Genomic DNA, 27,918 nt, shown 5'->3' on the forward strand with positions numbered 1-27,918 from the left:
AAGAAATTATCTGCACAGTAGGACAACCTTTGTTTTCCAAACATCTCCTATTACCTTCCTGCTAACGGTTTTCCGCCTCTTTGTATCCTCAGGCTCCTGCCCTCTCCTATGCTCAGGATGTCACTCAAGCCTTCATGTTGTGTGTTCTTGGAATTTTGTATCTGTCTGGATTCCCCATACATACAAAACTAAATTTGATTTTCTCCTATTACTGTCCCATGTCAATTTGATTCTTAATCCAGCTAGAGGGACCTTGAAGGGCAGAAGAAATTGTCCCTCCCAACACTATTCAGCTGTAATCTCAGTTCCATGAATGTGGTACAGTGTCCTTTTTTTTTTTTAATAAGAACTTTTTAACATGGTTTTAGATTTACAGAAAAAGTGCAAAAATAGTACAAAGGATTTCCATATACTCAGCTTCCTTTGTTATTAACATCTGAAGTTAACCGTTCCTTTGTCACAATTAATGAACCAATTATTGATAGATATATTAGCTAAAGTCCATACTTTATTCAGACTTCTTTAGTTTTCACCTCTAATGCCTTTTTCTTGTTCCAGAATCCCATCCAGGATATCACGTTACATTCAGTCACAGTTTCTCAGACTTTGCTTGTTTTTTGCCTTTGAGAGTTTTGAGGGTCTGGTGTCCTGTAGAGTGTCCCTCGATTGGGATTGGTCTGATATTTTTCTCATGATGAGACTGGAGTTACTTATTTTGGGGAGGAAGGCCAAAGAGGTAAAGTTCCATTCTTAATGACATCATGTCAAGGCTGTATACTGTCAAGATGACTGGCACTATTGATGTGTTGACCTTGATCACCTGGCTGAGGCAGTGCTTGTCAGGATTGCCTACTGTAAATTTACTCCTTTTCCCTCCTTCCCACACTGTACATTTTGGGAAGAAGTCACTATGTGCAGCCCGCACGTATGGAATGGGGGATTATGCACCCTCTCTGTGTGGGTGGGAATGCTACATGAATTATTGGAAATCCTTCACAGATTTGTCTCTTCTCCCCTGTTTGTCTATTTATATCAATATGGACTTGTGGATATTTATTTTATACTTTAGGTCAAATCCGGTACCACTTTATTTCTTTTGTTACTCAAATTGTTACAGCTTTGGCCATTGGGGGCACTTTGCTTTGGCTCCTGTGTCCCTTTTACATACTCCTGTTATTGTGGGATTTAGGTGGGGTTTCCTTCTTTCCTTTCCTTCCTTTCCTTCCTTTCCTTCCTTTCCTTCCTTTCCTTCCTTTCCTTCCTTTCCTTCCTTTCCTTCCTTTCCTTCCTTTCCTTCCTTTCCTCCCTTTCCTCCCTTTCCTCCCTTTCCTCCCTTTCCTCCCTTTCCTCCCTTCCCTTCCCTTCCCTTCCCTTCCCTTTCCTTTCCTTTCCTTTCCTTTCCTTTCCTTTCCTTTCCTTTCCTTTCCTTTCCTTTCCTTTCCTTTCCTTTCCTTCCTTTCCTTTCCTTTCCTTCCTTTCCTTTCCTTTCCTTCCTTTCCTTCCTTTCCTTCCTTCGTTCCTTCCTTCCTGGCACTACAAGCTATTCCAGACTTACCTTGTGTATTTCCTGCCCCAGACCTAGAAGCAGCCATTTCTCTGAGGAGTCTTGGTTTGTTTTATTGGGGAATGGTAGTACAAACCGAGATCTGGGGGTTCGGTGTGCTCTTCGCTACTGGGGTGTGGTTGTTTGTAGGCCAAGGAAAAGTGCACGTGTACTGACCAGTGTATAAGTGCATTTTTATAGTTATTTCTATATATAACCATCCGTATTAATCTGTATTTCACTCAAGGTGAGTTTATCTCGATGTCTCCAACCCTAATTCATTGCCACATGGATCATTCCAGCCTTCTCACTTGTTTTCCTATAACCTCCCACTTTTGACAGTGAGTAACCTGGCCCCTACTACCTACCGTTCGGTTATTCAGTTGTTCAGTTCCGATGGACGTGGATCGTGGCTCAGAATTGGTAACCCGTTACCCGTGCAACACAACTTTTATCAGCTGTTGCAGTGTTACGCACAGTTCCTTTGCCTTTGGTCTTACAGACACCGCCGTATCCCAAAGTACATCGGGGCGGCACCCCACCCCCTTCACACAGGTTGTTTCCTCCATTTGTTATACAGTTGGATTCATGTGCCACTTTTTGCATTCATCCTGGGATCCTTGACATCCTAAATAACTCTTTACATTTGCACACGTTAAGATTGATTCTTTGTGCTGTGAAGTTCTGTGAGTTTTGACGAAGGCACGACGTCATGTGTTCACTATTACAGTATCACACGGAATAGCTTCACTGCCTTAAAAAGAATCCCCTGTGCTTCACCTCTCCAGCCTCCTGCCACCCGCAGTCCCTGGCAGCCTCGATCTCTTCACCGTGTTCCACAGTACCAGATAGCCGGGGTCCCGCAGCACGTAGCCTTCTCAGACTGGCTTCTTTCACTCAGAGAAATACGTTTAAGATCCATCCATGCTTTGGCCCGGCTCTATAGCTCATTCCTTTTTATTGTGGAATAGTATTCCACCATTCCGTCGTACGGATACACCATGGTTTCTTTGTCCATTCGTCTATTAAAGGACATCTTGGTGGCCTTCTGTTTCTGGTGATCGTGATGAAAACCTCTACAAACACTTCTGTGTGACTTTTGTGTGGATGTGTTTCCAGGTCAGTTGACTGTGTCCCTAGGAGGTGATTGCTGGGTCACATGATAAGCGCGTGTAGCCGCATAAGAAACTGACGGACGGTCTGCAGAACAGCTGTTCCATGTCGCCGTCCCTCCAGCAAGTGAGAGCTGCCAATGCTGCACATCCTCGCCAGCAATTGGTAGCATCAGTTTGCATAATTGAGCCATTCTGGGGTGTGTGTTGTGGTGTCTCGTTTTCATTTGGGACAGCATCTTTCTGAATTCTTAGGTCCTAGTTACTAAACACAGTAGTAATGAGCACTTCGTTTTTTATTTCTTTACTATGTTGAAAGACGGAGCGAGTGAAATATTTTTTTTTTTTCATTTAAAATTTTTTTTTTTTAACGTTTTTTATTTATTTTTGGGACAGAGAGAGACAGAGCATGAACGGGGGAGGGGCAGAGAGAGAGGGAGACACAGAATCGGAAACAGGCTCCAGGCTCCGAGCCATCAGCCCAGAGCCTGACGTGGGGCTCGAACTCACGGACCGCGAGATCGTGACCTGGCTGAAGTCGGACGCTTAACCGACTGCGCCACCCAGGCGCCCCGCGAGTGAAATAATTTTATTGAATTACCAAAGGACTCGAATGTGCACCAGACTCCTAGGTTTCTCCTCTTTGAGAGCAATGCTTCTAGGCCCTGACATGTTTCCCACACGTAGGAATCAGTTGTGTTTACTATTAGGTGAGGTACCACATTTTCAGGAGTTTTTCCATCACAAGGGATGATTCGAGCCCTCCTCTTCTTGTTAGCATCTCAGGCTTCCAAAACACCCATTGCACAAACACCCAGGTTAGTCAGCGTTTCATGGTTTCTTCAAGATCAGAGTTGAAGGGACACCTGGATGGCTCACTTGGTTGAGCATCTAACTCTTGATTTCAGCTCAGGTCATGAACTCAACAGGTAGTGAGATCGAGCCCCGAGTTGGGCTCCACACTGACAGCACAGAGCCTGCTTGGGATTCTCTCTTTCTCTGTCTCTCTGTCCCTCCTGCATATGTGCGCTGTCTCTCGCTCACTCTCTTAAAATAACTTTAAAAAAATAAATAGTAGAAATAAAATAGGTTTAAATAGAAATTTGTAAAAAAAAAAAGATCAGAGTGGAAGATCAAATCCTGTGCTCCTGTCCTGTGTTCAGACCTGTGCAGGGGTGGTTGGTGGTTCTTAGAGAGCCTTGAGACGGACAGAATATGGGCTCCGCGTTGGAGCCCACGTTCTAGAGCAGGACTCCCAGCTGGTACGTGGGGAATGGGCTACAAGTGGCAAAGACTCTGCCTCCTTGTTCTTCAGGGTGGAGACCAAGTGCCCAAGGTCTTGTAGGCATCACGCCGTGTGCCATAGAAATAACGTCCTTTTCCGTTGAGTGCTGTGCTCAGAGAGCTGAGGGGTAGCATCTGGGGCTCAGAGCCGGGTTTTCAGTCCATCTCTAGCTTTTCATTGTCTTTCCATGGTATGCGTCTCTCCCTCTCTCTTTTTTTTTTTTAACTGTGGTGAAATAACATTTACCTTTTTTTTTTTTTTTTTTGGGAGAGAGTGTGCAAGTGAGTGAGGGTGGAGAGAGAGAGAGAACCCCACGAGGGGCAGAGAGAGAGAAGCAGGGCCCAAGCTCACCCAGTGTAGGACTCGAACTCACAAACCGTGAGATCGTGACCTGCGCCGAAGTCAGATGCTTAACCAACTGAGCCACCCAGGCGCCCCTTAACATTTACCATCTTAACCAGTTCAGTGGTGGTAAGTACTTTCTCTTGGTGCCGCCATCCGTCTCCAGAACTCTTCATCTTGTGAAACGGGAACTCTATTCAGCCCTGACTCCCCCTTCTCCCTCCTGCCAGCCCCTGGCACCGCCCATTTACTCTCGTCTCTGAGAATTGGACTACTCTGAGCACCTCACAGAAGAGGACCCAGAGGTATCTTTCTCTCCGGCTTATTTCACTTCGTGTCGTGTCCTCAAGTTTTCTCCACGTGGTGTCTGTCAGGCGTCACGATGTCCCTTTCTAAGGCTGACTGGTATTCCCGTGTGCACAGACCACACCCTGCTTATCCACTCAGTGTGCTCACCTCACTCCTGTCTCCTTCTCGTTATGCTTTTGCCTCAGTTTCCCTGTGCACTTGCGCATGCAAGGTAGGCCGAGTCCTAGAGAATCAGTCAGGTTAGAGGCCTGGGTCTTACCGATTATGACACGTTGAGTAGCAGCTACTTAATCTCTCTGAACCCCGTTCCTCACCCGTGAACTGGATCTCTTGGCGTGGGACTTGTCCAGAGACTTCTGTTAGAGTGAAGCAAGGCGCTGCGTGGAGAGGTGTTCAGTGCTCACTGTTTGTACTTTTGGCAGGAGGTTGAGGAGGAGGAGGAATACCCGAAAGTCGTTAAATCTGAGAGGTTTCCACCCACTGCCGTGAGTGCTCTTTAGTGTCACGTCCCAGGGTGTGCGGGTGAATCGTAGGCTGTGCTGTGTCCTGGGCACTCCACACCTCCTGCCTTGAAGCTCTCCGTCTGATGCGGTGATGACAGCGTAGCAAAGCTCTGGGTGCCTTGTGCTCTGGGGGTGCTGGACTGAGCTCCTGAGCGTCTGCAGGGAGGAGGTCCGTAGGCGGGCCCGGGGAGCCCACTGTGCCCGCAAGGGGCTGGAGGACCCGGCTGCTTTGGTGGCTCTGGCTCTGCTGTTCCAGCTCTCGCCCACTGCCCTGCTCCCGCGGAGAGGAGAGAGGAGGAGGAGGAGTTGGGAATAAGTTGTCTCTCTGCTCTGCTGTCGGCCAGCTCAGCTGCACTGTGGGTACCGGCAGTCGTGCCGGGGAAGCACTGGAATTCAGAGCTGCGCGTGGAGTGTCAAGAGAGAAGGTTTCTGGGTCTGTGGGAAGAGCCGGGAAGCTGGCCTGTTTGTTGTGGGCAGAGCCTTCTGCTACAGAGTTTTCGAATCCTTTTGTGGACTGTAGTGAGAGCTTGAGACCTCCACAGGAGCATTGTCAGCCTGGTGTTAAATGCTAAAGGGCTGGCCGGGGACATTGCCCTGCCATGTTGACAGACCTGGGCGGCGGGGGGGGGGGGGGGGGGGGGGGCATATAAAAAGCAGTGAGGCAGACTTCAAGCTGTATTACAAAGCTGTAATCATCAAGACAGTATGGTACTGGCACGAGAACAGACACTCAGATCGGCAGAACAGAATAGAGAACCCAGAAATGGACCCACAAACATATGGGCAACTAACTTTGAAAAGCAGGAAAGAATATCCAATGGAAGAAAGACAGTCTCTTCAGCAAGTGGTGCTGGGAAAACTGGACAGCGACATGCAGAAGAATGAACCTGGACCACTTTCTTACACCAGACACAAAAATAAACTCAAAATGGACGAGAGACCTCAGTGTAAGACAGGAAGCCATCAAAATCCTCGAGGAGAAAGCAGGCAAAAACCTCTTTGATCTTGACCGCAGCAACTTCTTATTCAACACATCTCTGGAGGCAAGGGAAACAAAAGCAAAAATGAACTATTGGGACTTCATCGAAATAAAAAGCTTCTGCACAGTGAAGGAAACAACCGGCAAAACTAAAAGGCAACTGATGGAATGGGAGAAGATATTTGCAAACTACATATCAGATAAAGGGTTAGTATCCAAAATCTATAAAGAACTTATCAAACTCTACATCCAAAAAATAAAGAATCCAGTGAAGAAATGGGCAAAAGACACCAAAGAAGACATCCAAATGGCCAACCGACACATGAAAAAGTGCTCAACATCACTCATCATCGGGGAAATAAATATCAAAACCACAAAGAGATACCACATCATGCCTGTCAGAATGGCTAACATTAACAACTCAGGCAATGACACATTTGGCGAGGATGCGGAGAAAGAGGGTCTCTTTTGCATTGTTGGTGGGAATGCAAGCTGGTGCAGCCATGCTTAAAAACAGTATGGAGGTTCCTCAAAAAATTAAAAATAGAACTACCCTACAACCCAGCAATTGTACTACTAGGTATTTATCCAAGGGATACAGGTGTGCTGTTTCGAAGAGGCACATGCACCCCAATGTTTATAGCAGCACTATCGACAATAGCCAAAGGATGGAAAGAGCCCAAATGTCCATCGATGGATTAACGAATAAAGATGTGGTCTATATATACAATGGAGTGTTACTCAGCAATCAAAAACAATGCAGTCTTGCCATTTGCAACTACGTGGATGGAACTGGAGGGTATTATGCTAAGTGAAATCAGTCAGTCAGAGAAAGACAAAGATCATATGACTTCACTCATACGAGGACTTTAAGATACAAAACAGATGAACATAAGGGAAGAGAAGCAAAAATAATGTATAAACAGGGAGGGGGACAAAACATAAGAGACTCTTAGATATGCAGAAAAACAGGGTTGCTGGAGGGGCTGTGGGAGGGGGGGATGGGCTAAATGGGTAAGGGGCATTAAGGAATCTACTCCTGAAACCATTGTTGCACTATATGCTAACTAACTTGGATGTAAATTAAAAAAATAAATTAAAAAATACCTTATGGGGCGCCTGGGTGGCTCAGTCGGTTAAGCGTCCGACTTCGGCTCAGGTCATGATCTTGCGGTCTGTGAATTCGAGCCCGACATCAGGCTCTGTGCTGATAGCTTGGAGCCTGGAACTTGCTTCGGATTCTATGTCTCCCTTCCTCTGCCCCTTTCCTGCTCATGCTCTGTCTCTCTTTGTCTCTCAAAAATAAGTAAATGTTAAAAAAAAATTTAAATAAATACCTTATAATACCTTAAAAATAAAAGGAATTGCCTTTCAAAAAAAGACAGGCCCACTAGATGGGGTGTTGGGCTCTCTTTATGGATGCTCCTGGACCTTCTTCACAAGGATGAGATCCACCTGCCAGCAGTGGTAGAGCAGTTCTGTGACTGACCCTTTATACCCGAGAAGTGGCGTGAGGGACTGATGGACATGAGGACCCCCTCTGGCCCCTCGCTCTACTATACGGGAACAACTACAGCTGACCCTTGAACAACCTGGGTTTGAACTGCGTGGGTCCATGTAGACATGGGTTTGTTTTTTTTTACAGTATAGCACTGTAAATGTATTTTCTTAATACCATTTTTTCTCTCTAGCTTACTTTATTGTAGGAATACAGTATACAATGCACGTAACATACAAAATGTTTTATTTTTTATTTTTTTTTTAATGTTTATTACTTTTGAGAGAGAGAAACAGAGAGACAGAGAGCAAGCAGGGAAGGGGCAGAGAGAGAGAGGGAGACACAGAATCCGAAGTAGGCTCCAGGCTCTGAGCTGTCAGCACAGAGCCCGATGCGGGGCTCGAATTCACAGACCCCAAGATCATGACGTGAGCTGTAGTCGGCCACCCAACCGACTGGGTCACCCAGGTGCCCCAACATACAAAATATGTTAATGGACTGTTTACGTTATTGATAAGGCTTCTGGTCAGCAGTGGGCTGTTAATAGTTACATTTTGGTAGAGTCAAGAGTTATACAGGATTTTTTACTGTGGGGGGTGAGGGGTTGGTGCCCCTAAGCTCTGCATTGTTCTAGAGCAAACTGTAGATCCTAATTTTTCCTCAGTGCTCCTCCATTTTTAAAGTGCCCTTTGCTTCTCTGGGTGAATTTGTAGGTCTCTAATCAAATGTCATGTGATTACAGGATCCAGTCAGTCCCAGGAGCAGCCATCCAGTAGCTCCGAGGAAGCATCTGGAACGGAGGAGGAGGAGGAGGAGCAGCAGCCCAGCTTCATCATGGGTCGATGACAGTGTTTGCTGTAGCAACTCTCTGCGGCCTAACCCATGCTGTGACCAGGACCTCAGGAAACTGTCCACACAACCCGAGGGAAAAGGAATGTGTGTTTCAACTCAGTTTCCCTCCCAACGCTTTGCTGGAGAGAAGCAAGTGGGATCCCCTCCTGATCATTCCCAGCCCCACCTGTCAGCAGGACGCTGAGCCTGTGGGACAGAGAGGACCGTCTGTTGGACACTGTCTCTTGGACACTCACGGCTGCCAGGCAGAGTTCATTCATGTTCCTGCTGATGGGGAAGATGTGTAACCTTCTGCCCCTGATCCCTGTTCTGCTATTTGGACAGTGATGAGTTTAGGCTTCTGTGAAAGAAATGTTTAGTAAAGAGCAGAAACATCTTAGATTTTGTTCAGACCTGTGAAATGTTGTTCAGAAGCTATAGGGAAGGCTGGGAAATGGTGTGGCAGGGATGGTCCAGTAACATGGACCTGTTTTCCACGCTGAAGGAAATGGCCTTGGCTCTGGGGCCAACGGCGCACCGCAGGGTGCTTGACCGCCATTTCCCTCAGCTGCGGGGCAGACTGTACCCTGTGATACGTGCTGCCGCCCGGCTGCCCCCTGTCCACAGGTGTGAATCGGGAAGCCCCCACGTGTGCAAGGGGAGATGGGGGGCTTAACCAGGGGGCCGAGCCATAGGAAGGGTGACTTGGAGTGTGAAGAGAGCTTTGAGGAAAACGAGAAAAATAAGCAGGTTGAGAATCCAGGCTGGGCTGAACCAGAGCAGAGTATGGGGAGTCCTGGCCCAACCAGAAGCGGGGGGTGGGGTGGGGTGGTGGTAACCAAAAGCTGTGTCTTCATCCTGCAGAAAAGGGGGGCTAAGTAAAGTGGGAGGTGGCCAGGGGCAGCCTTTCAGGCCAGCGGGAGGGACAGAGATGGTGTGAATGAGAGCCTTTGCTCACTTTTTGGATGATTTATCTCCAATTCCAATTTCTAAGTATATTTTGTGCCTTTTATGGCGTTTGATAGAATTAAAGATATAGTGGTTTTGAGTGAAGGGAAACTAAGAAACATTCTACTTGTTTTTCATTTCTGCGGTATGGATTTCCCGGCCCCGCCCTGAGCTGGGCGACATCTGTGATAACTTCTGTCCTTTAAGCAATTCAAGCCACAGGAATTTTTCTTTCCCAGGAAGCTGAAATGGAAAATCAGCCCTAATAAATGGGCACGCCCCGTGGCTCTACGTTTTGGAACCTGTGTTTCTCTCATCAGGAACTGGCTGGTTAGTTCTGTGCTGGTTTTTTGTTCTACTGTCTTTGAGCCGTTGGTCTCCTTATCTCCCCACAAGATGTGTGTCACAACTCTCGCTTTGAATCTGCAGCCTGGATCTTGTGGGTGTTCGCTTGCCCTGGAGGCTGTCGAGGGTGCCAGAGCTTGGAACCCAAAGACCTAAGGATTCCAGTTCTGACACCACCTCTGCCCGGTTCACCTGGCCAAGAGCTTAGTGACACAGCAGAGCAGGTTGTGTTGGACGGGGCGGCATGTGCCAGAGCAGGTAACCGGGTGCCAGACTGAAGGTTTGTGTTCTGCACCTTTACTGCATTTCAGAAGAGGATGTTTAGGTAGGAAATGTCTGTGGCAATTTCTGGCGATTTTTAAGGTGCCGTCATACCTTCGGTTGAATGACTCTTGGTCTTCGGTGTATTGTTTGAGAAAAGAGAACAGTTAGGTGTCATCATTGAGAAGGGAGTGGGAGATACAGAGAGAGACCCCCCCCCCCCCGCCTCAAAAAAGCCATGATGAGGGGAGAATCAGTAATGTCCTCGTTCATTGGCTTGTGGGTGGAGAAAAATCTGGAATTGATCGACACAGGTGTGCATAACTTGGTCATGTCAGGAAACCTCAGGTACAGGAATTCGGATTTCCTCCCCACACTTTTATTGAGCACTTAACGAGACAGCCCTGCGCCAGCCAACGTACTCGTATTAGAATAATCTGTCCTTCGATTAGATGGCCTTATAGGTTTACCAGACAAGATTCATGAACACAGGTCTGGAAACTTGCCCAGGTCACCCAGCCAGTAAGTGTAGAGCTGGCATTTGAATCCCAGCAGTGTGACTCCAGAACCCACCATTCTAACCCCTGCACCACAGCGCTGTGCTGCTCTGGGGAGACGCTGTGTGTGGCCCGGACCTAGTGACAAGGGGCGCCGGTGCACTGCTCTTTTAGTGCCAGAGCTATAGGCTGAAGGCCGCTTTTTTTTTCTTTAATAGGAAATTTATTGTCAAATTGGTTTCCATGCAACACCCAGTGCTCATCCCAACAGGTGCCCTCCTCAGTGCCCATCACCCACTTTCCCCTCCCTCCCACCCCCCATCAACCCTCAGTTTATTTTCAGTTTTTAAGAGTCTTTTATGGTTTGGCTCTCTCCCTCTCTTTTTTTTTTCCCTTCCCCTCCCCCCTGGTCTTCTGTTAAGTTTCTCAGGATCCACATAAGAGTGAAAACATATGGTATCTGTCTTTCTCTGTATGACTTACTTCACTCAGCATCACACTCTCCAGTTCCATCCACGTTGCTACAAAAGGCCATATTTCATTCTTTCTCATTGCCACGTAGTATCCCATTGTGTATATAAACCGCAATTTCTTTATCCATTCCTTAGTTGATGGACACTTAGGCTCTTTCCATAATTTGGCTATTGTTGAAAGTGCTGCTATAAACATTGGGGTACAAATGCCCCTATGCATCAGTACTCCTGTATCCCTTGGGTAAATTCCTAGCAGTGCTATTGCTGGGTCATAGGGTAGGTCTATTTTTAATTTTCTGAGGAACCTCCACACTGTTTTCCAGAGCGGCTGCACCAGTTTGCATTCCCACCAACAGTGCAAGAGGGTTCCCGTTTCTCCACATCCTCTCCAGCATCTATAGTCTCCTGATTTGTTCATTTTAGCCACTCTGAGCAGCGTGAGGTGGTATCTCAGTATGGTTTTGATTTGTATTTCCCTGATGAGGAAGGCTGCTTCTTTAGTAACCTCCTGGTGCGTGCCTGCACATGCGTACATGTGATTATATATGATAGTTTTAAATATGGTTGCCCCCCCCAGGGGTGCCTGGGTGGCTCAGCCAGTTAAGCATCTGACTTCGGCTCAGCTCATGATCTCACAGTTCATGAGTTTGAGCCCCGCATCGGGCTCTGCTGACAGCTCGGAGCCTGGAGCCTGCTTCAGATTCTGTGTGTCTCTCTCTCTGCCCTTCCCCTACTCATGCTGTCTCTCAAAAATGAATAAACGTTAAAAAAAAAATTAAATATAGTTGCCCCTTACCCACTCACAGGTTCTGTTTGTGAAGTCTCCTGTTCACTAACGCTTATTTGTAACCCTAAGATCAGCACTCATGGTGCTCTGTGGTCGTTTGCAGGCACAGAGTGGTGAGAAATCGGAGTTGCCTGATGCCCTGTTCCCAGCTGAGTTCAAGAAAAAACATTGTTTTTCTTGTTCAGCTCAAACGCATCATTTAGTAACAGTTTTTTTGGCTTTTTCTTGATTTTGCCTTTTTTTTTTTAATAATTTTTTTTAACGTTTATTTTTGAGACAGAGCATGAACGGGGGAGGGTCAGAGAGAGAGGGAGACACAGAATCTGAAACAGGCTCCAGGCTCTGAGCTGTCAGCACAGAGCCCGACGCGGGGCTCGAACTCACGGACCGCGAGATCGTGACCTGAGCCGAAGTCGGACACTTAACCGACTGAGCCACCCAGGCGCCACGATTTTGCCATTTTTAAAACGGCCCCAAGCATAGTGCTCAAAGTATTTTGTCTAGTGTCCTAAGAGCAAGAAGGCCAGGATGTGCTTTCCTTACGTAAGCTTTGTCCGGGCATGAGTTACAGTGCTGTTGGCTGCAAGTTCATTGTTAGTGAATCAATATAAACGAAGGCTTTTTTAGTTTTATCTTTTAAAGAGTTTATTCTTAATCTCTTCAGCTAGTGTGGGGCTTGAACTCACGACCCCGAGATCAAGAGTCGTGTGCTCTGCTGACTGAGCCAGCCAGCCACCCCCAACCAGGAATGCTTTTGAACAAACACATAAAACAAGGTTATGTGTTGATCAGTTGACGTGACCAAGTCCCATGTTTCCCCAGATGGCAGCGGCCGGGCAGTCACTAACACTCAGTGCTCACAGTGACTTTGCAGAATGGAACTACCAGGAATAATGAGAACCAGCTGTGCATGTGTCAAGTGTGAGCGAGCCTGGGCTTCCAGAGAGTGGTGTTTGCTAATGCAGGGGATTGGACTTGACTGGTGTGTTCCCTGCATGAACGGTACTTATCTCACTGGGCATCAGGAGCTGAACTCCTCAGTCCCGCTTGGCATGCAAGGCCACAGGTGTCACCTGGGAACCGGCACCCCCCCACCCATCCTTAGGTCTTCCCGAACAGGCTCATCTCCCACCATCTGAAAGGTGCTTTTACAGCACCTCCCCCTTCAGCGAGTAGCTCTCTCAGAGCAGAGAGAGCGGGAGTTCAGGCCAAGCCCTCATGCCCCAGGACTTCACGCACCTGCCCTGGTCGCCCTCCCTGTCGCTGGAGCCACTGTCCCCCCACCCCACCCCACCCCCGCCCCAACAACCTCCAGCAATTCTGGAGTCTCCCATTTGTGGCAACAGAGCAAAGCTCCAGGTTCTCCTGCACCTACCACACCATTTATCTCCTCCCTTCTCAGCCCAAATCCCAGAGTTCTTCCGCCTCTGCAAGGTTTCACCCCCAAACTGAAAGCCTTCAGTTTCACCACATCCAGCCCGTGGAGGCATCTGCACAGTAGAGAAGCCTGAACTCTCAGCATCTCTGACAGTGCTGCCTCCTGCCTTTCTTCCTGCCTTTCCCTGGCTGGCTTCTCTGCTCAAACTCGAAATGTTTGGGTGACCCAGTGCGCTGCCTTTTGTCGTCAACACCCAGGCCCGAGGAGATCTTAACCTGACCTGGGCTTCAAATACCATCCTCACTGGTGTGTTCTGGGTTTGTGGCTTCAGGTTCCCTTTGGAGCCTCAGCCCGGGTCCATGCCCCCACTCCCCTCTTGCTCTGCCTCTTCCTGTGCTGTCGGACCTCAGCTTTCAGCCCACTCTGTTCTGTTCCATTCTCTTCCTAGCATCCATCTCGTTTACTGGTCTGTACCCTGCCCCACCAGCACCCCTCCCCTCCCCACCTCAGAGCACCACGAGAGCAAGGACCTGCCTGTTCTCTCCTCTGCTGTACCTCTAGTGCCAGCACAGTGCCTGAGACACCACGGGTGCTCAATAAATGAGGGGTGACTGAGCAGATCTGTGACGGAAAGCAGGCGGGGAAGTTGCTCATACTGGAAAAATGGCCGCTACGGCAGGAAGAGCCTGAACAGGCGCACGTGGTCGTGTCTGCCGGAGGCCACTGGTGCCATGACCCCGGCCACCGCGGAGCCTACCTCTGACATCTGGACTCCCCGACCGCGCCCCAGAGACCACCTTGTGGCAGCTCAGGCATTTGGGACAGCCACCCCAGCAGATTCTGCCACAGGCCCCCCTTCAGAAACACTGGTTTAACCTATCAAGGACTGTTGCTAGCTTACTCTCCTGTTTTCAACATTAACCCTTCTGGAAAAAGCGCGTTATTCAATTGAGTTAGAGGAGCGATGTTGCTTTTGGGAATGGGAACATCGCTAAATCAGTTTCGAGGCTGAATGGAAGGAGAGTTGTGAGGACAGGTGTGCCTTCTCCTCCCCCGTGGAAGTTTCTTTATGTTTAGTCTTTGGCACACTTGATTTAAGTGAGCTACCGTTACCGTATTTTAATATATTTCAGTCAAGAGAACACCCCGGTACAAGTCCTGAAGCAGTTTTCTTTTTCCACAGAATATAGCAAATTGTTGAACATGCCCGAAAGCTTAATCTGAAGGTTTCCTGAGTGTACCTGGCTCAGCAGTGGGGATGATGGTGAGCAAGACACAGGCCTTGCCTTTAAGGAGCTCCAGATCTGATAAGACACAGACAAGAAAAAGGTCAGCACAGTTGCACACAGCACAGGGTACAGCGTGGCATGTGACCCAGGCCTCGGGGATGAGGGCAGGTCTGAGCTGAGCTCCCGGGTAGCCCAGTAATGCAGGAGTTCTAAGAAACCAAGCCGAGGAGAAGCAGATGCCCTGTCATGGCCCTCAGTCACTAGGTGAGGGGACTGGAGTTGATCTAAGGCCCCAGGGAAAACTGAAGGGCTCAGTGGGGGCAGGGGAGAGACGGGAATTTTCCACTTTGTAGTGTGCAGATTAGATGGGAAGGGGACAGATGGAAGGCACTTGCAGTAACACAGTGCAGAGGTGACGAGGGCCTGAATTAGTCGGAGACCTGTGGAGACAAATGGGAGACTTCACAGGACTGGATGGGGATGGGAGTAATCATTAATGACAGGTCTGTAATGTCACCAGCTGCGTAGCTGCTGGGTTCCTGACACAGGTAACCCAGGACGTAGAGCGGGCATGTGAGGGAAGATGGGGAATTCAGCTGTGAGCATGGTGAGGTGGGGGCCCTTGGGCCACTCCCTGCCGGGCTGGGGTGACCATTTGGAGTCAACAGGCTGCTTGACACAAGGGGAATGGATGAAACCAGGCAGGGGAAATTGGAGAGACATCCACATCTAGGGGACAGAAGAGGAGGAGACTGCACAGAGGTTTAAAAAAAAAAAAAAAAAAAAAGCGAGGTCACCAGAACAAGGAAAGAGACGTTTCTAGCTGGAACGACAGGTTCCTAAAGACAGAAAAGGGCACGGCTGACATCTGTGCCAGAGTCAGCACCATGCTGGCAGGCAGCTGCAGAGGGGCCGAGAAGGAGATGGTAAGAACAGGTCGCTTGAGAAGTGGGGCGTGAAGTGGAACGTGGCGGAAGGAGAGGTTGCGAGGGCTCAGGCTGAGTCAGAAAGGAGACTGGGGGCAAAAAGCGGGCGAGGCGGTCGGCTGAGGACTGGGTGAGAGAGGGTCGGAAAGTGAGAGATGGGAACTGAAGATCTCATAAGGGGCAGTGACGAGGACCCGGCCATATGGCCAAGGGGACAGAACTGTCCGGACTGGTTACATAGTCCAGGGCAGCTGAGAGGCCATCTGGATGAGAAGACTCCGGGAAGGGGACAGCAGGGCCACAGTCTTAGCTGAGTAAGGGTATGCATTGATGGCGAAGATGAACGCGATAGGCCCCCGGGATGTGCCTCCAAGAATTGGTCTTTTTCAAGCTGAGGCCTTGGGCAAGGGAGCAACTCGCCATGGCCAAACAGCTAGGGAAACCACAGCCCAGACGGTCACCCAGACATCCCAACTGGGTGGCTGGTCCCTGTGGGCCTTTCCCTCACTTCTGCGTAACTCACGCTCAACTACCTGTGCACCTGAGGGGCCCTCCAACTATTAGTATTGTAATTTGTACCACCTTTCAGCATGGTGCCAGCACCTTCCTTACTCGTCTAGGCGGGGAGGGGGGGGGGAGCCATTTTCTGTGTTTGGTTAGGAAATGGACTCTGAAAAGCACAGGTAATTATGACTTAGATTTTCCTTTTGTCCAGACATGCTGGATAAATGTGCTTGAGGGTGGAGGCATCACTGACTAGTACCGAAAGCCTTCTAAAGGATGTGCAGTCAGATCAGACTCCAACGGTGAAGACTTAAGCAAGTGACTCTGTTGTGGAAAGAATGCTCATCTGTGATGCAATTACTCTGGTTTCCCAAGTGTCGTCTTCCTGTTTTCCACATCATTTTACAAAGAGCTATTGCTTTTTGAGGATTTTGCCCTGTGAAATTCAGATGATCCCTTTCCTATAGCCATCTATAATGTGTGTGTGTTGATGGGGGAAGGTCGGTAATCAGACCCTGGGATTTCCCTATGCTGTGGTCTGTTTTTAAGTGTCTTCCTGGATTAAAAGGTGTCGTTCTGGCTCTCAGCAATGGCCTCTAAAATGCGTCTTGAGAGATTAATGGATTTGGCCTGACATCCCTTAACCTCTCCTCTTACAATTGTCAGAAAACTTGGACTGGTTGACACGAGTGGAATTTTTCTTTCGTTTGGATAAATGTGTCACTGTCAGATGCTGTTGTAACAGATGGAAAAATCCTATGTAGGGCACGCAGGAAGGACTGTGAGGAAGGACTGTGAGGGGCCCTCTGGCACAGGGGTTGATATGAACCCATCCTGCCTCTTAATTATTCGTGTGCACTTCCTGAAAAACGTTCCTGTTTTAGATCTCAGTATAACAGCTTGGTGGAGGTCTATCAGGGGCCCAGCAAGTTGCACCCAGCCTAGGACCCCAAGTGTCTCCCTGGGCCTGTGGGTAGGGGGTGCGGCGGATGACCACCTGACCAGCTCCTGCACACTCTACGGAGTGCCAGGGTCCACCCTGGCGAGCGGGTGTGGCTGCCTGAACCCTTACCAAATAGAGCCTCACCTTCCAGCCCTTTACCGCACTCACCTCACACCCACCCGCCCTGTGGCCTGGTAATGGGATACCTGTTCCCTCTCCCCACGGGGCGTGCCCTTCTGGTCTCTCCCCAGCCCTCCACCTGGCCCACAGCCAGTCCTGGGCATCCTTTGAGGCTCACCCTGGGGATTCTGTGCTCCTTTCCTCTACTCAGACCCACGCACTCGGGCCGAGCAGGGCTCACCCTGTCCTGGACCTGTTGTCCAGATCCAGGGACCCAGAGAAGCGCGACCACATCGTCCTGTGTTCCGTCGTCAGGGCCGGGCGCCCGCGCGGCTGGGGGGAAAAGGAAGGGAGGATGGTGAAAGCGAGGGATGCCCAGGCTTCCGGCCCCCTTCGCGGCAGCGCCAATCCGAGTGCACTGTGGCCCACGGCACGCCCGCCGGGGAAACGGGAGAGATGCGCACCTTTTACCGGTTTCCGCTCCCCGGCTTCCGGCCGGGTGGTCCAGGCTAGAACGGATCCCCGAAGCTGGGGTGTAAGGCAGGAGGGGCAGCGAGTCCCGCCCCTCCCCTCCCCTCCTGGCCAGCCAGATCACGTGGTCCGTAGCGCCCCCAAGGGCCAGCCACGTGACGGCGGCTCGCTGTTGCCTTGGCAGCGGCTGCGGTGGCCTGCGGGGGTGGGGCAGCCCGCGGGGGCGGGGCCGGGGAGGGGGGGACCCGGCGGGACGCACGGAAGGAGGGAGGGGGCCGTACTCAGCGCCCCGGCCGGGCCACGGGGCCACAGGGCAACAGGGCCACGCCGCATGCCACAAGCCTGAGTGGGAGCGGAGCCGGCCGGCAGGCAGGGCAGCTCGGTGAGTGCTGGCCGTGGGGTGCGGTTGGCGGAGTGGGGGGAAGGTACCCCGCCCTGTTGGGGGACCAAAATTGCAATGGGAGACTCGATGCGGGGGAGGGGGTGGGCTTTCTCCTGGGCTGGTTTGGGATGGGGTGGCTGCGGATTTGGAGGGTGGCCAGGGGACCCCAACTCTAAGGGATCCTGGGAGGAGTGCGGCGCTGAGAAGACTTGGAAGTCCAGAACAGGGGCCGAGTGCGGGTCCTGCTTCTACTGAGGCTTTGCTAGGGGAAGGGACAGAGATGCAGGTAGACGCTCCTGGGAGAACCCTGTGGAGGCTGCGGGGGCTCCTGCGCCCCCGCCCCGCGCGGGTGTGACAGAGTCAGACTCGCCATTGCTCATGCCCCAGATGTTTAAAGGAAGTTAAGACAGGCAAACCCCAAACCTACCGCCTAGAAATGTTTCAGGCAGGCCTGCCAAGGAGAATAAATAGCTCATCTTTAGAGACACCATTATTCTTCAAGAGCTTTTTTTTCTGACTGCTCCTTATATATAAAAAACAAACAAAAAAAAGCCTCCGTGAAGTTCAGCTAGGAGGGCATCCTTTGAAGCCTCTGTCACCTGACAGAGATGTCAATTTTCATCTTGTCCCACCCCACCGCTACCCCAGCCCAGAGTGTGAGAACTCTGCCTCTCCTGGGGCAGGGGGAGGGGGCCTGGCAGAAGGTAGGACACCTGGACTGGGACGGTTAGGTGGGATATGAATCCAGTCCAGGCTACTCCTTCAGCAGGAAGTGGCCTATCTCCAGGACCCACAGGCCTGCCTCAAGACCCAGGCTCCAAGCAGACGGACAGCCTGCCCTTCCTTCCACTCCCTGCCACTCAGAGGACATCTGCAGGGCCAAGACTGCCCAGAGGCACTACCCAGAGGCCAGTGTCAGCCCTCATTGCCCCCAAAGCCCTCCCTCTCCACCCTCCAACTTGAGCCCAGCCCAGGCCCACTGATGGCCCCTGGGCTTGTCTTTTCACCCTTTGGAGGCAACCAGGTCCTCCTGCTCCTCCCAGGCAGCCAAACATTTCAGCGGACAGTCACCCAGACCACACCGACCCCAGGCTGCTGCCCCCTTCACTAGCTCCTTCAAAGCCCCTGCAGCCTGGCACCACCATAGAGTCCAGCACGGTCACACTGCCTGGGCTGCCTTGGGCTCCACACACTTACCACATCGTGCTTTCCACCTACATTTCCCTGACTCCCTCTGCGGCCAGCCTTCCTGCCATGTCCCTTGTCTCTCAGAACCCTCCCATGAGGGCAGACTCTCGTCTTTGAGAGAGGGTCCCTCTTTGCAAGTACTGCCTTTACTACCTATGTCCTTGACTCCTGTCCTTGCTCCCTAGCAGGGACCTTCTCCTTGCCCAAAGTTGCTCCTTTGTCCTCACACCCCCTCCACGAAAGCAGCATTTAGCTCATTGGGTGAAAATCCCCCCCCTTATGTTGCTTCCGCACCCAACTCACAGGATCCTCACCATTTTCATCGCTGATGCCTAAATACCAAATGCAATCTGACCTTAAAGCCCAGTAAGAAGTGTCTTTTGGATGGAGAATGGAGAGATGGCTACTCTGTGAGGGCAAAGGTTGTGCCTTTCACCCATCCACCTGCCATATGCTGTCTTCCTCATACCTGTTGGCTGGCTTCTGTTATGTATGGATAAAGAAAAGAGGAAAAGTTAATCTCCAAATGATGCCATTCTAAATTATTTGGTGCTGACCAACGGATTAGTTAGTGAGCAATGTTTCTCTTAATTCTCCCCGAAGGAAGGGACGGTCCAGTGATTGAAGAGCTGGAAAGCAATGCTTCTGGCTGCAGACAGGGGCATGGGGCAGTGACCAGGGCTCCCAAGCCAACTTTCCTAGAAACGACCTAGTAATTGGTATCCCCTGGGAGAAACAGGAGAACACAGAACTGTTCCCCAGGGTCCTATTGGCCAGGAAAAGCTGTACCTCTGCAGCCGAGTAGAGAACAAAGAGGAAGGCACCCCAAAAGAGAGAGCTCTTCTCCACCTCTAGGACCCTCCCATAGAACCCTTTCAGAGATTGGTGTGGATAGATCAAGTTTGGGGCATTTCCACAGCCACTGACCCTGGTAAACACCCCTTATACCACCTACCCACCCCAGCTCTGCTCCCTGGGACCTAGAAACACTGATCTGTTTGTAATAGCCTTAAGTTGGCTTTTTGTGGGGCCTATGCGGGCCTGAACATACAAGTTCACATCTGATGCCAAGTGAGCTGTGAGGTGCCGATGCCCTTGAAGTCTGCCCTGCAGATTAATTAGAACCGATCCTGGCGTGCTGCTGCGCAGGCCGGTCCTTTGGGCCACATGAGACCGCCAATCCCCTATTTGGATTAGTGGAGATTTGGGTTTAAATTCACAAGTCTTGACAGATCGGCCCTTCTGATCTTCATTCCGTGTTACTGTCAAACCTGGTATCTACCTGGGATGACCGCAGAGGTCTCTGGTCTCCGTTTCTCTGTAACATGTGCTCATGTCAGTTGGTGGATTCAGCTTTTCCTTTTGCTCAGGGTTTCCACTGCAGCCTGGATGTGGCTTTTCCTTCAGTTATATAAACCAAGTATTTTGGGGGGTGAACTGCGCTGATTAAAATTTAAATTGGATTTGAGAAATTAGCTGCTGTTTGGAATTATTATTATTTTTTTCTTGTGGTGGGACCCTAGACACTGAAAAGCAGTTTTGAGTCTTTGGGTCTGTTATTTTGTTTAAGAGCCTTGTAAGGGTGGGGATGTCCCCCACAAGGTCAGAAAGTTCAGATGTCGTGCTCAAGATCACATGATAGATTAAAATCCAGGCCTAGCAACTAGGTCCTAGGGTCTCTGTAAATGCTATGGCTCCCTATTCCCTGAGGATAGCAACAGATTGGAAGGTTCCTTAGGTGCTTTGGGGCTGACCTTAGAATTCCATTCACCCACATTTGACTGGAGCCTTTCTAACATAGGGATGGAAGGCCGGATTCTAGCTTTGTGGAGGGAGGCACAGTGGACACTGTGGTGGTTCCTGGAAGTGTACTCCTGACCCTCCTCACCCACAGATGGTCCCCACGGTCCTGTGTTAGGGATCAGGGTCCCATACTCCCACTACCCCCCAGTGTCAGGTATAGACAGCAGGTCCCAGAGAAGGTCAACTTGCTTGGCTTCTGGCTTTTCCAGGTCCCGGGAACCCTCTGGGATGCCTGAGAGTATCTGCCTCCTGCCCCCAGCCTGGCTCCCACCATGAGCGCCGAGCTCAACGTGCCTGTGGACCCCTCCACTCCTGCCTGCTCTGAACCCGGCCACAAGGGCATGGATTACCGGGACTGGGTCCGCCGCAGCTACCTGGAACTGGTCACGTCCAACCACCACTCTGTGCAGGCGCTCTCCTGGAGGAAGCTCTACCTGAGCAGAGCCAAGCTGAAGGCCTCCAGCCGGACCTCCGCCCTGCTGTCAGGCTTTGCCATGGTGAGTGCAGACACGTGGTGGGGAACGCGGCCTGCAAGATGGGCTTTTGCTGTCGAGATCCTATGATGCTTCAGGGAGCAAAGCACTCCCTCTAGGCCCCACTGGCAGACAGGCTGGCTGCCAAGGATGGTCCCCAAGCAGTTACCTGGCAAGGAGGTTGAGAGTAATCAAAATAGCTTCAGTATGCAGGGAGAGAAGTACCCCCTGTGTGCTCCCACCTTGGGCACCCCTCAAGACTTTGGAAAATCTGAAGGATTTGAGCAGGACTCTTGCAGTGATTGGGGTTTGCTCAGTTTGGCCCAACTCAGGACGCAGATGCCCCCCAAATGTGGCCTCTGGGGTGACGAAGCAGAGCCTCTGACCTGACTCCTGGCTGCCAGGCCACTGCCTTCCTTCTGAGTCATTCCCCAGCACAGGAGTCAGTCTTGGGCCAAACTGCGGGCCCTGAGAAGGGCCATGTCACCTGTTGGCCTCAAAGTCCCTGACTCACATCCCTTCAGGGAATTGTCCCAGAAGGTGAAGATGCCAGGACTCAGAGTGAGAACGCAGGGAGGGCCACCCCTCTTTCTTCTCCATTGAGTGGAAATAATTTTTTTCTTTAAAAAAAAAAAAATTTTTTTTTTTAATGTTTATTTATTTATTTTTGAGAGGGAGATAGAGAATGTGAAGGAGGGGCAGAGAGAGAGGGAGACACAGAATCCGAAGCAGGCTCCAGGCTCTGAGCTGTCAGCACAGAGCCCGACACGGGGCTCGAACTCACGGACTGCGAGATCATGACCTGAGCCAAAGTCAAATGCTTAACTGACTGAGCCACCTAGGCACCTCCCCCCCTTTTTTTTTAAAGTTTATTTTTGAGAGAGAGACAGTGTATTAGGGGAGGGGCAGAGAGAGAGAGGAAAACAGAATCTGAAACAGGCTCCAAGCTCTGAGCTGTCAGCACAGGGCCTGACACCGGGCTCGAACTCTGAACAGTGAGATCATGACCTGAGCTGAAGTCGGATGCTTAACCAACTGAGCCACCCAGGTGCCCCTTTAAAAAAATTTTTTAATGTTTATTTTGAGAGAAAGCAAACATGCAAGTGGGGGAGGGGCAGAGAGGGACAGAATCCCAAGCAGGCTCCGTGCTGTCCATCAGCACAGAGCCCCACTTGGGGATCCATCCCAGAAACCGTGAGATCATGACCTGAGCCAATATTAAGAGTCAGACACTTAATCGACAGAGCCACCCGGGCACCCCCAGGTCAGTAGTTTAAAGCAAAGGCTTTATTTATGTGTTGTATTATGTTATTTATTTATTTTTAACATAACACCAAAAGCATAAAATCATATGGTGCACAACTTTGGCATATAGTTATTTTCTTCCTGTGGTTTCCATCACATGCAAAAGATAGAATGTTTTCTCAAGCTTAATTGTACGGAATGCGGGTAAGAAGTTTAAACGACTCTACGAAGGCTTGTTTTCCACATGGCAGAATTATAGTCTCAGGTTAGGTTTGTCTGGCTCGCGCTTGTGTTTTTAACTCTGGAAAACACACTGTGAGAAGTGCTGCGTGATGTGATGCAGTAAGACGGTTTCCTTTGTGCGCGGGGCCCGGGTCTCCGAAGTCACTTCCTGTCTGCAGCTGTCTTCTTAGACCCCCGCCTTCCCAACACTCAGATCTCCAAACTCTGAGAAGCTTCGCGGTCTTCCCCAGCCAACGAAAGGCTCACCCAAGTTGAAGCCTCCCAAACTGCTTGTTTAAAGGCCCTGTGCATAAGGTTCTAAAACCTAGATCGAATTCTGGAGGACTAGTCTGACACTTACCGGCAGCCCGCAGGGGTACCAAGTGGTCTTAGGTTGAAGATAGTGACCGCAGGCAGAGGCCAGGATGGCAGGGCCTGGATGCATCCTGCAGGTTGCTGTCTGTCCTTAGCTCGGCAATGGCAGTCACACTTGCCAGTGATCAGTCGTTCGTTTCTTCAACATTTATGGGGCATCTCCTCTACCAGCAAATGCTTCCTTAAGCAACCTGGGATACACTTCAGAAGCCATGCGGTGCCCTCACCTTCTCTTCCAGAAGGTTCCTCTCCTGGGGGCGGCCACGGCCTAATACGCACCGGACATTCCGTGGTAATGGTGAAAACTGGAAAGCAGCAGAACCAGGGGTGGGAAAGCAGCAGTGGGCCCACTAGATTAACACGCCACGTGCAGGCCAGGTAACTATTCAGACTGTGGAGCAGCTTGCGAGAAAAAAGACCAACACAGATCATCGGATAGGATCTCAACAGTGGAAACCATGGCTGAACAAGGGCGGGCCAAGAAGAAGTGAAGAGTCCGTTTGCTAGGTGTCCCCGATTAGAATTGCAAAGCTGTTCTTTTGCCCCACAGCGAGCATTTATGCCTAACCTTAAGCCCGTTTGTTCATGTTTATCCTTCTGCTAACACACAGAGCCAGTGAACCGTGGCCGCCTCATAAAATCTTTGCATAAACACATTGAAAAATGGCCTTTCGGCCTTTTCTCTCCATGAGGCTGAACAAAACTGCTTTCCTACTGCAGGCCCTTTAATTATCTTTGTTTCTTACCTCAATGCCCTCTGTGTTTTACAATGCCTTTTTGTTGAGCCATGTCCTTTGTGGTAACGAGAGCCTGCCCAGGTCACAGGGGTCACTGAGAAAAGACCACCCCCTCAACGCGTGTCCTATGGCAACTGTATGGAGCAGTGATCGGTTCTGAGTTTCTGTTCAGCTGTGGTCCACTGGCACTGCCGTATCTTCTTTTTACCAACCAAATGTTCCATCTGTGCTGAAAGGATGAGTCTCTCACTCTAGGGGGCAGGACTTGCTAGAAGTTGTGAAGTTGTCTTTCTTGTAAAAATTTAAAAACAGAAGATGGCTCGGATCTAGGAAGCGAACGCAGTGGGTGGAGAAGCCTTCCTCTGGCTTCTCTCTTTCTGCCTCCCCGTCCCCCTTCCTTGACTGGTCTGGTTTCTAACCTGTGGGCACCTGGGGGAAGACCCTTGGTGAGCCCCGGAGTCCTTGCCAGGCCTGGACTGCACCATCCGCTGGGGGTGGTCCACTGTGCTGAGGGGCAGGGGAATGCCAGGCCACGAGGGAGAAGTTCCCGGTAGCCTGGGTCTGCCCTGGGGGAAGTGGGGAGGGCCACGTTGCCCAGCCTGTAGTGTGAATGCCCTTTAGGGCCTGTGGTAAGCAATTCCTGCCTGACTGGCTGTAGACATTCACTACTACAGAGCTAGGCTGGGGCTTCTGGTTCCCTCTGTGGGTCTTTTTCCCCTTTTATTTAAAATTAGTTTTGGGGCGCCTGGCTGGTTCAGTTGGTAGAGCTTGTGACTCTTGATCTCGGGGTCATGGATTAAAAATTTTTTTTTGTCGGGGGCACCTGGGTGGCTCAGTCGGTTAGGCGTCTGACTTTTGGTTTCGACTCAGGTCTTGATCTCATGGTTCGTGGGTTCGAGCCCCACATTGGGCTCTGTGCTGACAGTGTGGAGTCTGCCTGGGATTCTCTCTCTCCCCCTCCCTGTATGTTCCTCCCCCACTTGGGCTTTCTCTCCCTTTTGCTCTGTTCCTTTGTCACTTGTGCTTGCTCTCTCAAAATAAATTTAAAAATTTTTTAAATTAAAACAGTCGTTTTTATTTTATCAAAATGAATACGTGCATGCAGTTTAAAACCAAAGTGCTGCTGCAGGGCATGTAAACCACCCCAGCAACCCTGGCTGCCCACCCCCAGCCAGCTGTGGCGCCCTCAGGCTCTTCGTTCTGAAAAACTTTCTCCAGACTGCTGTTTCTCGATTTATCCATCTCAGGCATTACCTATTGGCCCGGGCTTCCTGTGACTGCGGTTGATGACTCAGCTCTTTTCCCAGCCCAGCCCCCTCCCCACAGCCTCCCCCATCACCGTTGCCCTCATTTTTTGTTTCCATTCCTGGCCTTTGAGATGCGGGCTTCTCCCCCGGGGCTTCTAGGGCTGCGAGCTGCACCCTGTGGCCTGTGTGAGGCTGTCTGGGCGTGCACCTCCGAGTCTGGGAACCTGGGGACCCACGGGAGCCTCCATGATTTTTTTTTTTTACTTTTTGAAAGGTTAGCTTTTAGTTTTTGAAAAACAGCCATTGTCTTGCAGCTAAGTCAGCAGCAAAGCCACCTGTTCCCAGGGAAGGGTGGCCTCCGCCCTGAGTCAGAGCTCAGTACCCCTCTGGGCTGGGAGGGCCCCCCCAGGGGGTGAGCCCCACTGCCCCCCACCTTGTGCTTTAATCTCTCCTACATTTTCTAGGTTCTTCCTTAGTGAGATGTGTCCTTTAGCTCATCAGAAAACAGGAGAGTTGGAAGTATGTGGACAGTGAGGTGGGAGCCCTCTGCCGCGAGTGGGCCCGGCACGGGGAGGTGGGGGGGCGGCTGCGGGCACCCCGGCCCAGCCTCGCCTGCTCTGCATTGCAGGTGGCCATGGTGGAGGTGCAGCTGGAGACGCAGTACCAGTACCCGCGGCCGCTGCTCATCGCCTTCAGCGCCTGCACCACGGTGCTGGTGGCCGTGCACCTCTTTGCCCTGCTCATCAGCACGTGCATCCTGCCCAACGTGGAGGCCGTGAGCAACATCCACAACCTCAACTCCATCAGCGAGTCCCCGCACGAGCGCATGCACCCCTACATCGAGCTGGCCTGGGGCTTCTCGACCGTGCTGGGGATCCTGCTCTTCCTGGCCGAGGTGGTGCTGCTCTGCTGGATCAAGTTCCTGCCCGTGGACGCGCGGCGCCAGCCCGGCCCCCCGCCCGGCCCCGGCGGCCACACGGGCTGGCAGGCCGCGCTCGTGTCCACCATCATCATGGTGCCCGTAGGTCTCATCTTTGTGGTCTTCACCATCCACTTCTACCGCTCGCTGGTACGCCACAAAACCGAGCGGCATAACCGCGAGATCGAGGAGCTGCACAAGCTCAAGGTGCAGCTGGACGGGCACGAACGCAGCCTGCAGGTCGTGTGAGGGCGCGGCGCCCCGGGCACAGGCCAGCAGCACCCCCCCTCCCACCCTCCCATCCCCTGGGAGCCAGCGATGAGCTGCTTGCCTTCCGGGGAGCGAGCATCACACGGGAACGTGGGGATTCCTGACAAGGCTGCCTAGGCACTGCCAGAAAGTTCCAGACCAAAGTCTCGTCCCTGTCTTCATGTCGGAGAACCTGGCTGGATGATGCTCCCGCAGAAAGTGGAAATCTGTAGTTGAAAGAGAGACTCTGTTGCCAAGAGTTGAGAGCAAAAAAAAAAAAAAAAAACAAAAAAACAAAAACAAAAACCTGAGTCCTTGGGCCTGGGGATTCTCTGCGGCAGGGGACAGGGCTCCAGGCAGCACCCAGGCGTCATGGGCAAGGGCAATCTCAGACACGTGGAACAGGCGGCCAGCAGAGGTGGGAGAGCAAGGGGAGGGCGGAGAGTTTCAGAGAAGGGATTGCCCGGTGACACGTGAGGTGGGTCTCCTGGCGGCTGGGTGTCTGATGAGAGGGGGTACAAGCCCACAGCTTTGCCTGGTGGTTTCCTCCGCTGCCCTGGGGGGAATCAGTGGCCTGGCTCACAGGAGGAGGGCAGGAACCTGGAGCACGGGTCCGCTCAGCTGGTGCCGCCGGTGCTCAGCCAGCCATCAGACTTGTCAGGCCCCTGGGAAGACGTCCAAGGATGGAGGCCTGATGGGGCTGGCAAGGCACATCTGTGGGCATCCCGTGTGAAAGGCCCTCTTGAGGAGACTTTTAACTGAGGGGTGCTCTGAGGCACACTGAGCTCAAATTCTCTCTTTCTAGCCAGCCTGGAGCCCAGTCACAATGACCCAACAAAGCCACTGGGTCGGGGAAAGGGCTCAAGTCCAGAGTTCTCCATGTTTGGGCTACAAAATGGCCTTGGAGCCCAAGTCAGCTGCCTCTCCAGGCTATGGCTGCCAAAGTCACTTGCTCAGGAAGCAGAGCCTGCTTCCTGTCTCCCTGCTGCCTTGTGACCCCAGGAGGCGGGAGGGGGCAGCCTGGGGGACTTTCTGTTTAGACAAGGCCATTGGCCGGCCCTGGCCAGATGCAGGTCCCGCTTCTAATAGAAGGCGAATCCCCATATAGTGTTCCCCTGCAGCAACCCCCAGTCCTCCCAGCCACACGCAGGGGCCCAGTTCCCACATTTCCCGGGCCTTGTGCAGCATGGGTTCTGCTGTTTTCATTAGACCGTAGCCCATGTTCTTGGGTCGTGCACATACATACTACAGCTCAGCTCAGGGGGAAGCATGCCACATCCCGAGCTGCTTTCAAAAACCAGGCTTACCACACTGGCCAACAGCCACCTAGAGAGGGAGACTTTTGTTTTCATAGTCCTCGGACGTCATGCTCTGATGGCATTTCTGTGGACAGCTTACTCTCTGTGGGGTCTGAGTCGCCCACGCCAAGAAATCCTGGCTGGCCTGGCGGAGGTTGCTGGGAATGTGACACACTGTTGAGGACACAAACCTTAACACGTAACCAAAATGCCAAGGGGCTGCCTGGGAGCTGTGCCGAGAATCAACCGTTGTTAAGTCGGGACATTGTGGGAGCCTGGACAAGAGCCTGGCATCTTCCAAAGGGCGTGTTCCTTGCATCCTGCAGACGTCTGTCGTTAATTTGCTTGCTCTCTGGTGCATGTCTGTTCTTTCTTGGAGCCTTGTTGAAAAGGCTTGTCTGGCTTACTGTGTATTTGCTTTGTGTCTGTGTCTCTGTAAGACAGCCACTCTGTCCTGGACAAGACAGGCTGGCTTCTCCCCACGGCTGGGAGTGGG

At 51.3% G+C, this 27,918-nt stretch overlaps 3 protein-coding genes and 1 long non-coding RNA gene across 5 annotated transcripts in view; 2 read left to right on the plus strand and 2 right to left on the minus strand.

The window, feature by feature from the left end:
• Window positions 1-8,802, plus strand: part of PRKRIP1 (PRKR interacting protein 1) — a 32,377-nt gene extending 23,575 nt beyond the window's left edge. The window contains exon 6 of the mRNA XM_058710934.1: window positions 8,314-8,802. Coding sequence (XP_058566917.1) covers window positions 8,314-8,417 — 104 coding nt within the window. The 3' untranslated portion in view covers window positions 8,418-8,802. The remainder of the gene's footprint in view (window positions 1-8,313) is intronic.
• A 5,382-nt stretch (window positions 8,803-14,184) lies between these two features.
• LOC131501580 (uncharacterized) lies at window positions 14,185-18,868 on the minus strand. Its single transcript, XM_058711893.1, has 3 exons — window positions 18,864-18,868; window positions 16,992-17,673; window positions 14,185-14,395 (listed from the first exon to the last, which is right to left on the minus strand). Exons 1-3 carry the CDS (start codon window positions 18,866-18,868, stop codon window positions 14,225-14,227), a joined length of 858 nt encoding a protein of 285 aa, XP_058567876.1. The 3' UTR covers window positions 14,185-14,224.
• ORAI2 (ORAI calcium release-activated calcium modulator 2) lies at window positions 14,300-27,835 on the plus strand. 2 transcript variants are annotated; one of them, XM_058710933.1, is made up of 3 exons: window positions 14,300-14,420; window positions 20,867-21,154; window positions 25,585-27,835. In XM_058710933.1, exons 2-3 carry the CDS (start codon window positions 20,930-20,932, stop codon window positions 26,122-26,124), a joined length of 765 nt encoding a protein of 254 aa, XP_058566916.1. In that variant the 5' UTR covers window positions 14,300-14,420; window positions 20,867-20,929; the 3' UTR covers window positions 26,125-27,835. The 2 variants fall into 2 exon arrangements, with proteins under 2 accessions (XP_058566916.1, XP_058566915.1); XM_058710932.1 differs by lacking the exon at window positions 14,300-14,420 and adding an exon at window positions 17,514-17,666.
• Window positions 22,403-25,036, minus strand: LOC131501182 (uncharacterized). Its single transcript, XR_009256675.1, has 2 exons — window positions 24,129-25,036; window positions 22,403-24,000 (listed from the first exon to the last, which is right to left on the minus strand). It is a non-coding gene; the product is annotated as an uncharacterized LOC131501182 (long non-coding RNA).
• Window positions 27,836-27,918: the final 83 nt, after the last annotated feature.

Source organism: Neofelis nebulosa, chromosome 18 (genome assembly GCF_028018385.1).
Source record: "Neofelis nebulosa isolate mNeoNeb1 chromosome 18, mNeoNeb1.pri, whole genome shotgun sequence".
Classification (NCBI taxonomy): Eukaryota; Metazoa; Chordata; class Mammalia; order Carnivora; family Felidae; genus Neofelis; species Neofelis nebulosa.

Excerpts from the sequence above, each read along its gene's own strand:
- ORAI2 (XM_058710933.1), top strand. The coding sequence starts at position 20,930 with ATGAGCGCCGAGCTCAACGTGCCTGTGGACCCCTCCACTCCTGCCTGC. Across the intron at positions 21,155-25,584 it reads TGCTGTCAGGCTTTGCCATG|GTGGCCATGGTGGAGGTGCA; the intron begins GTGAGTGCAGAC and ends TCTGCATTGCAG.
- LOC131501580 (XM_058711893.1), bottom strand. Across the intron at positions 14,396-16,991 it reads AGGAGCACAGAATCCCCAGG|ATCTGGAGCTCCTTAAAGGC; the intron begins GTGAGCCTCAAA and ends GTGTCTTATCAG.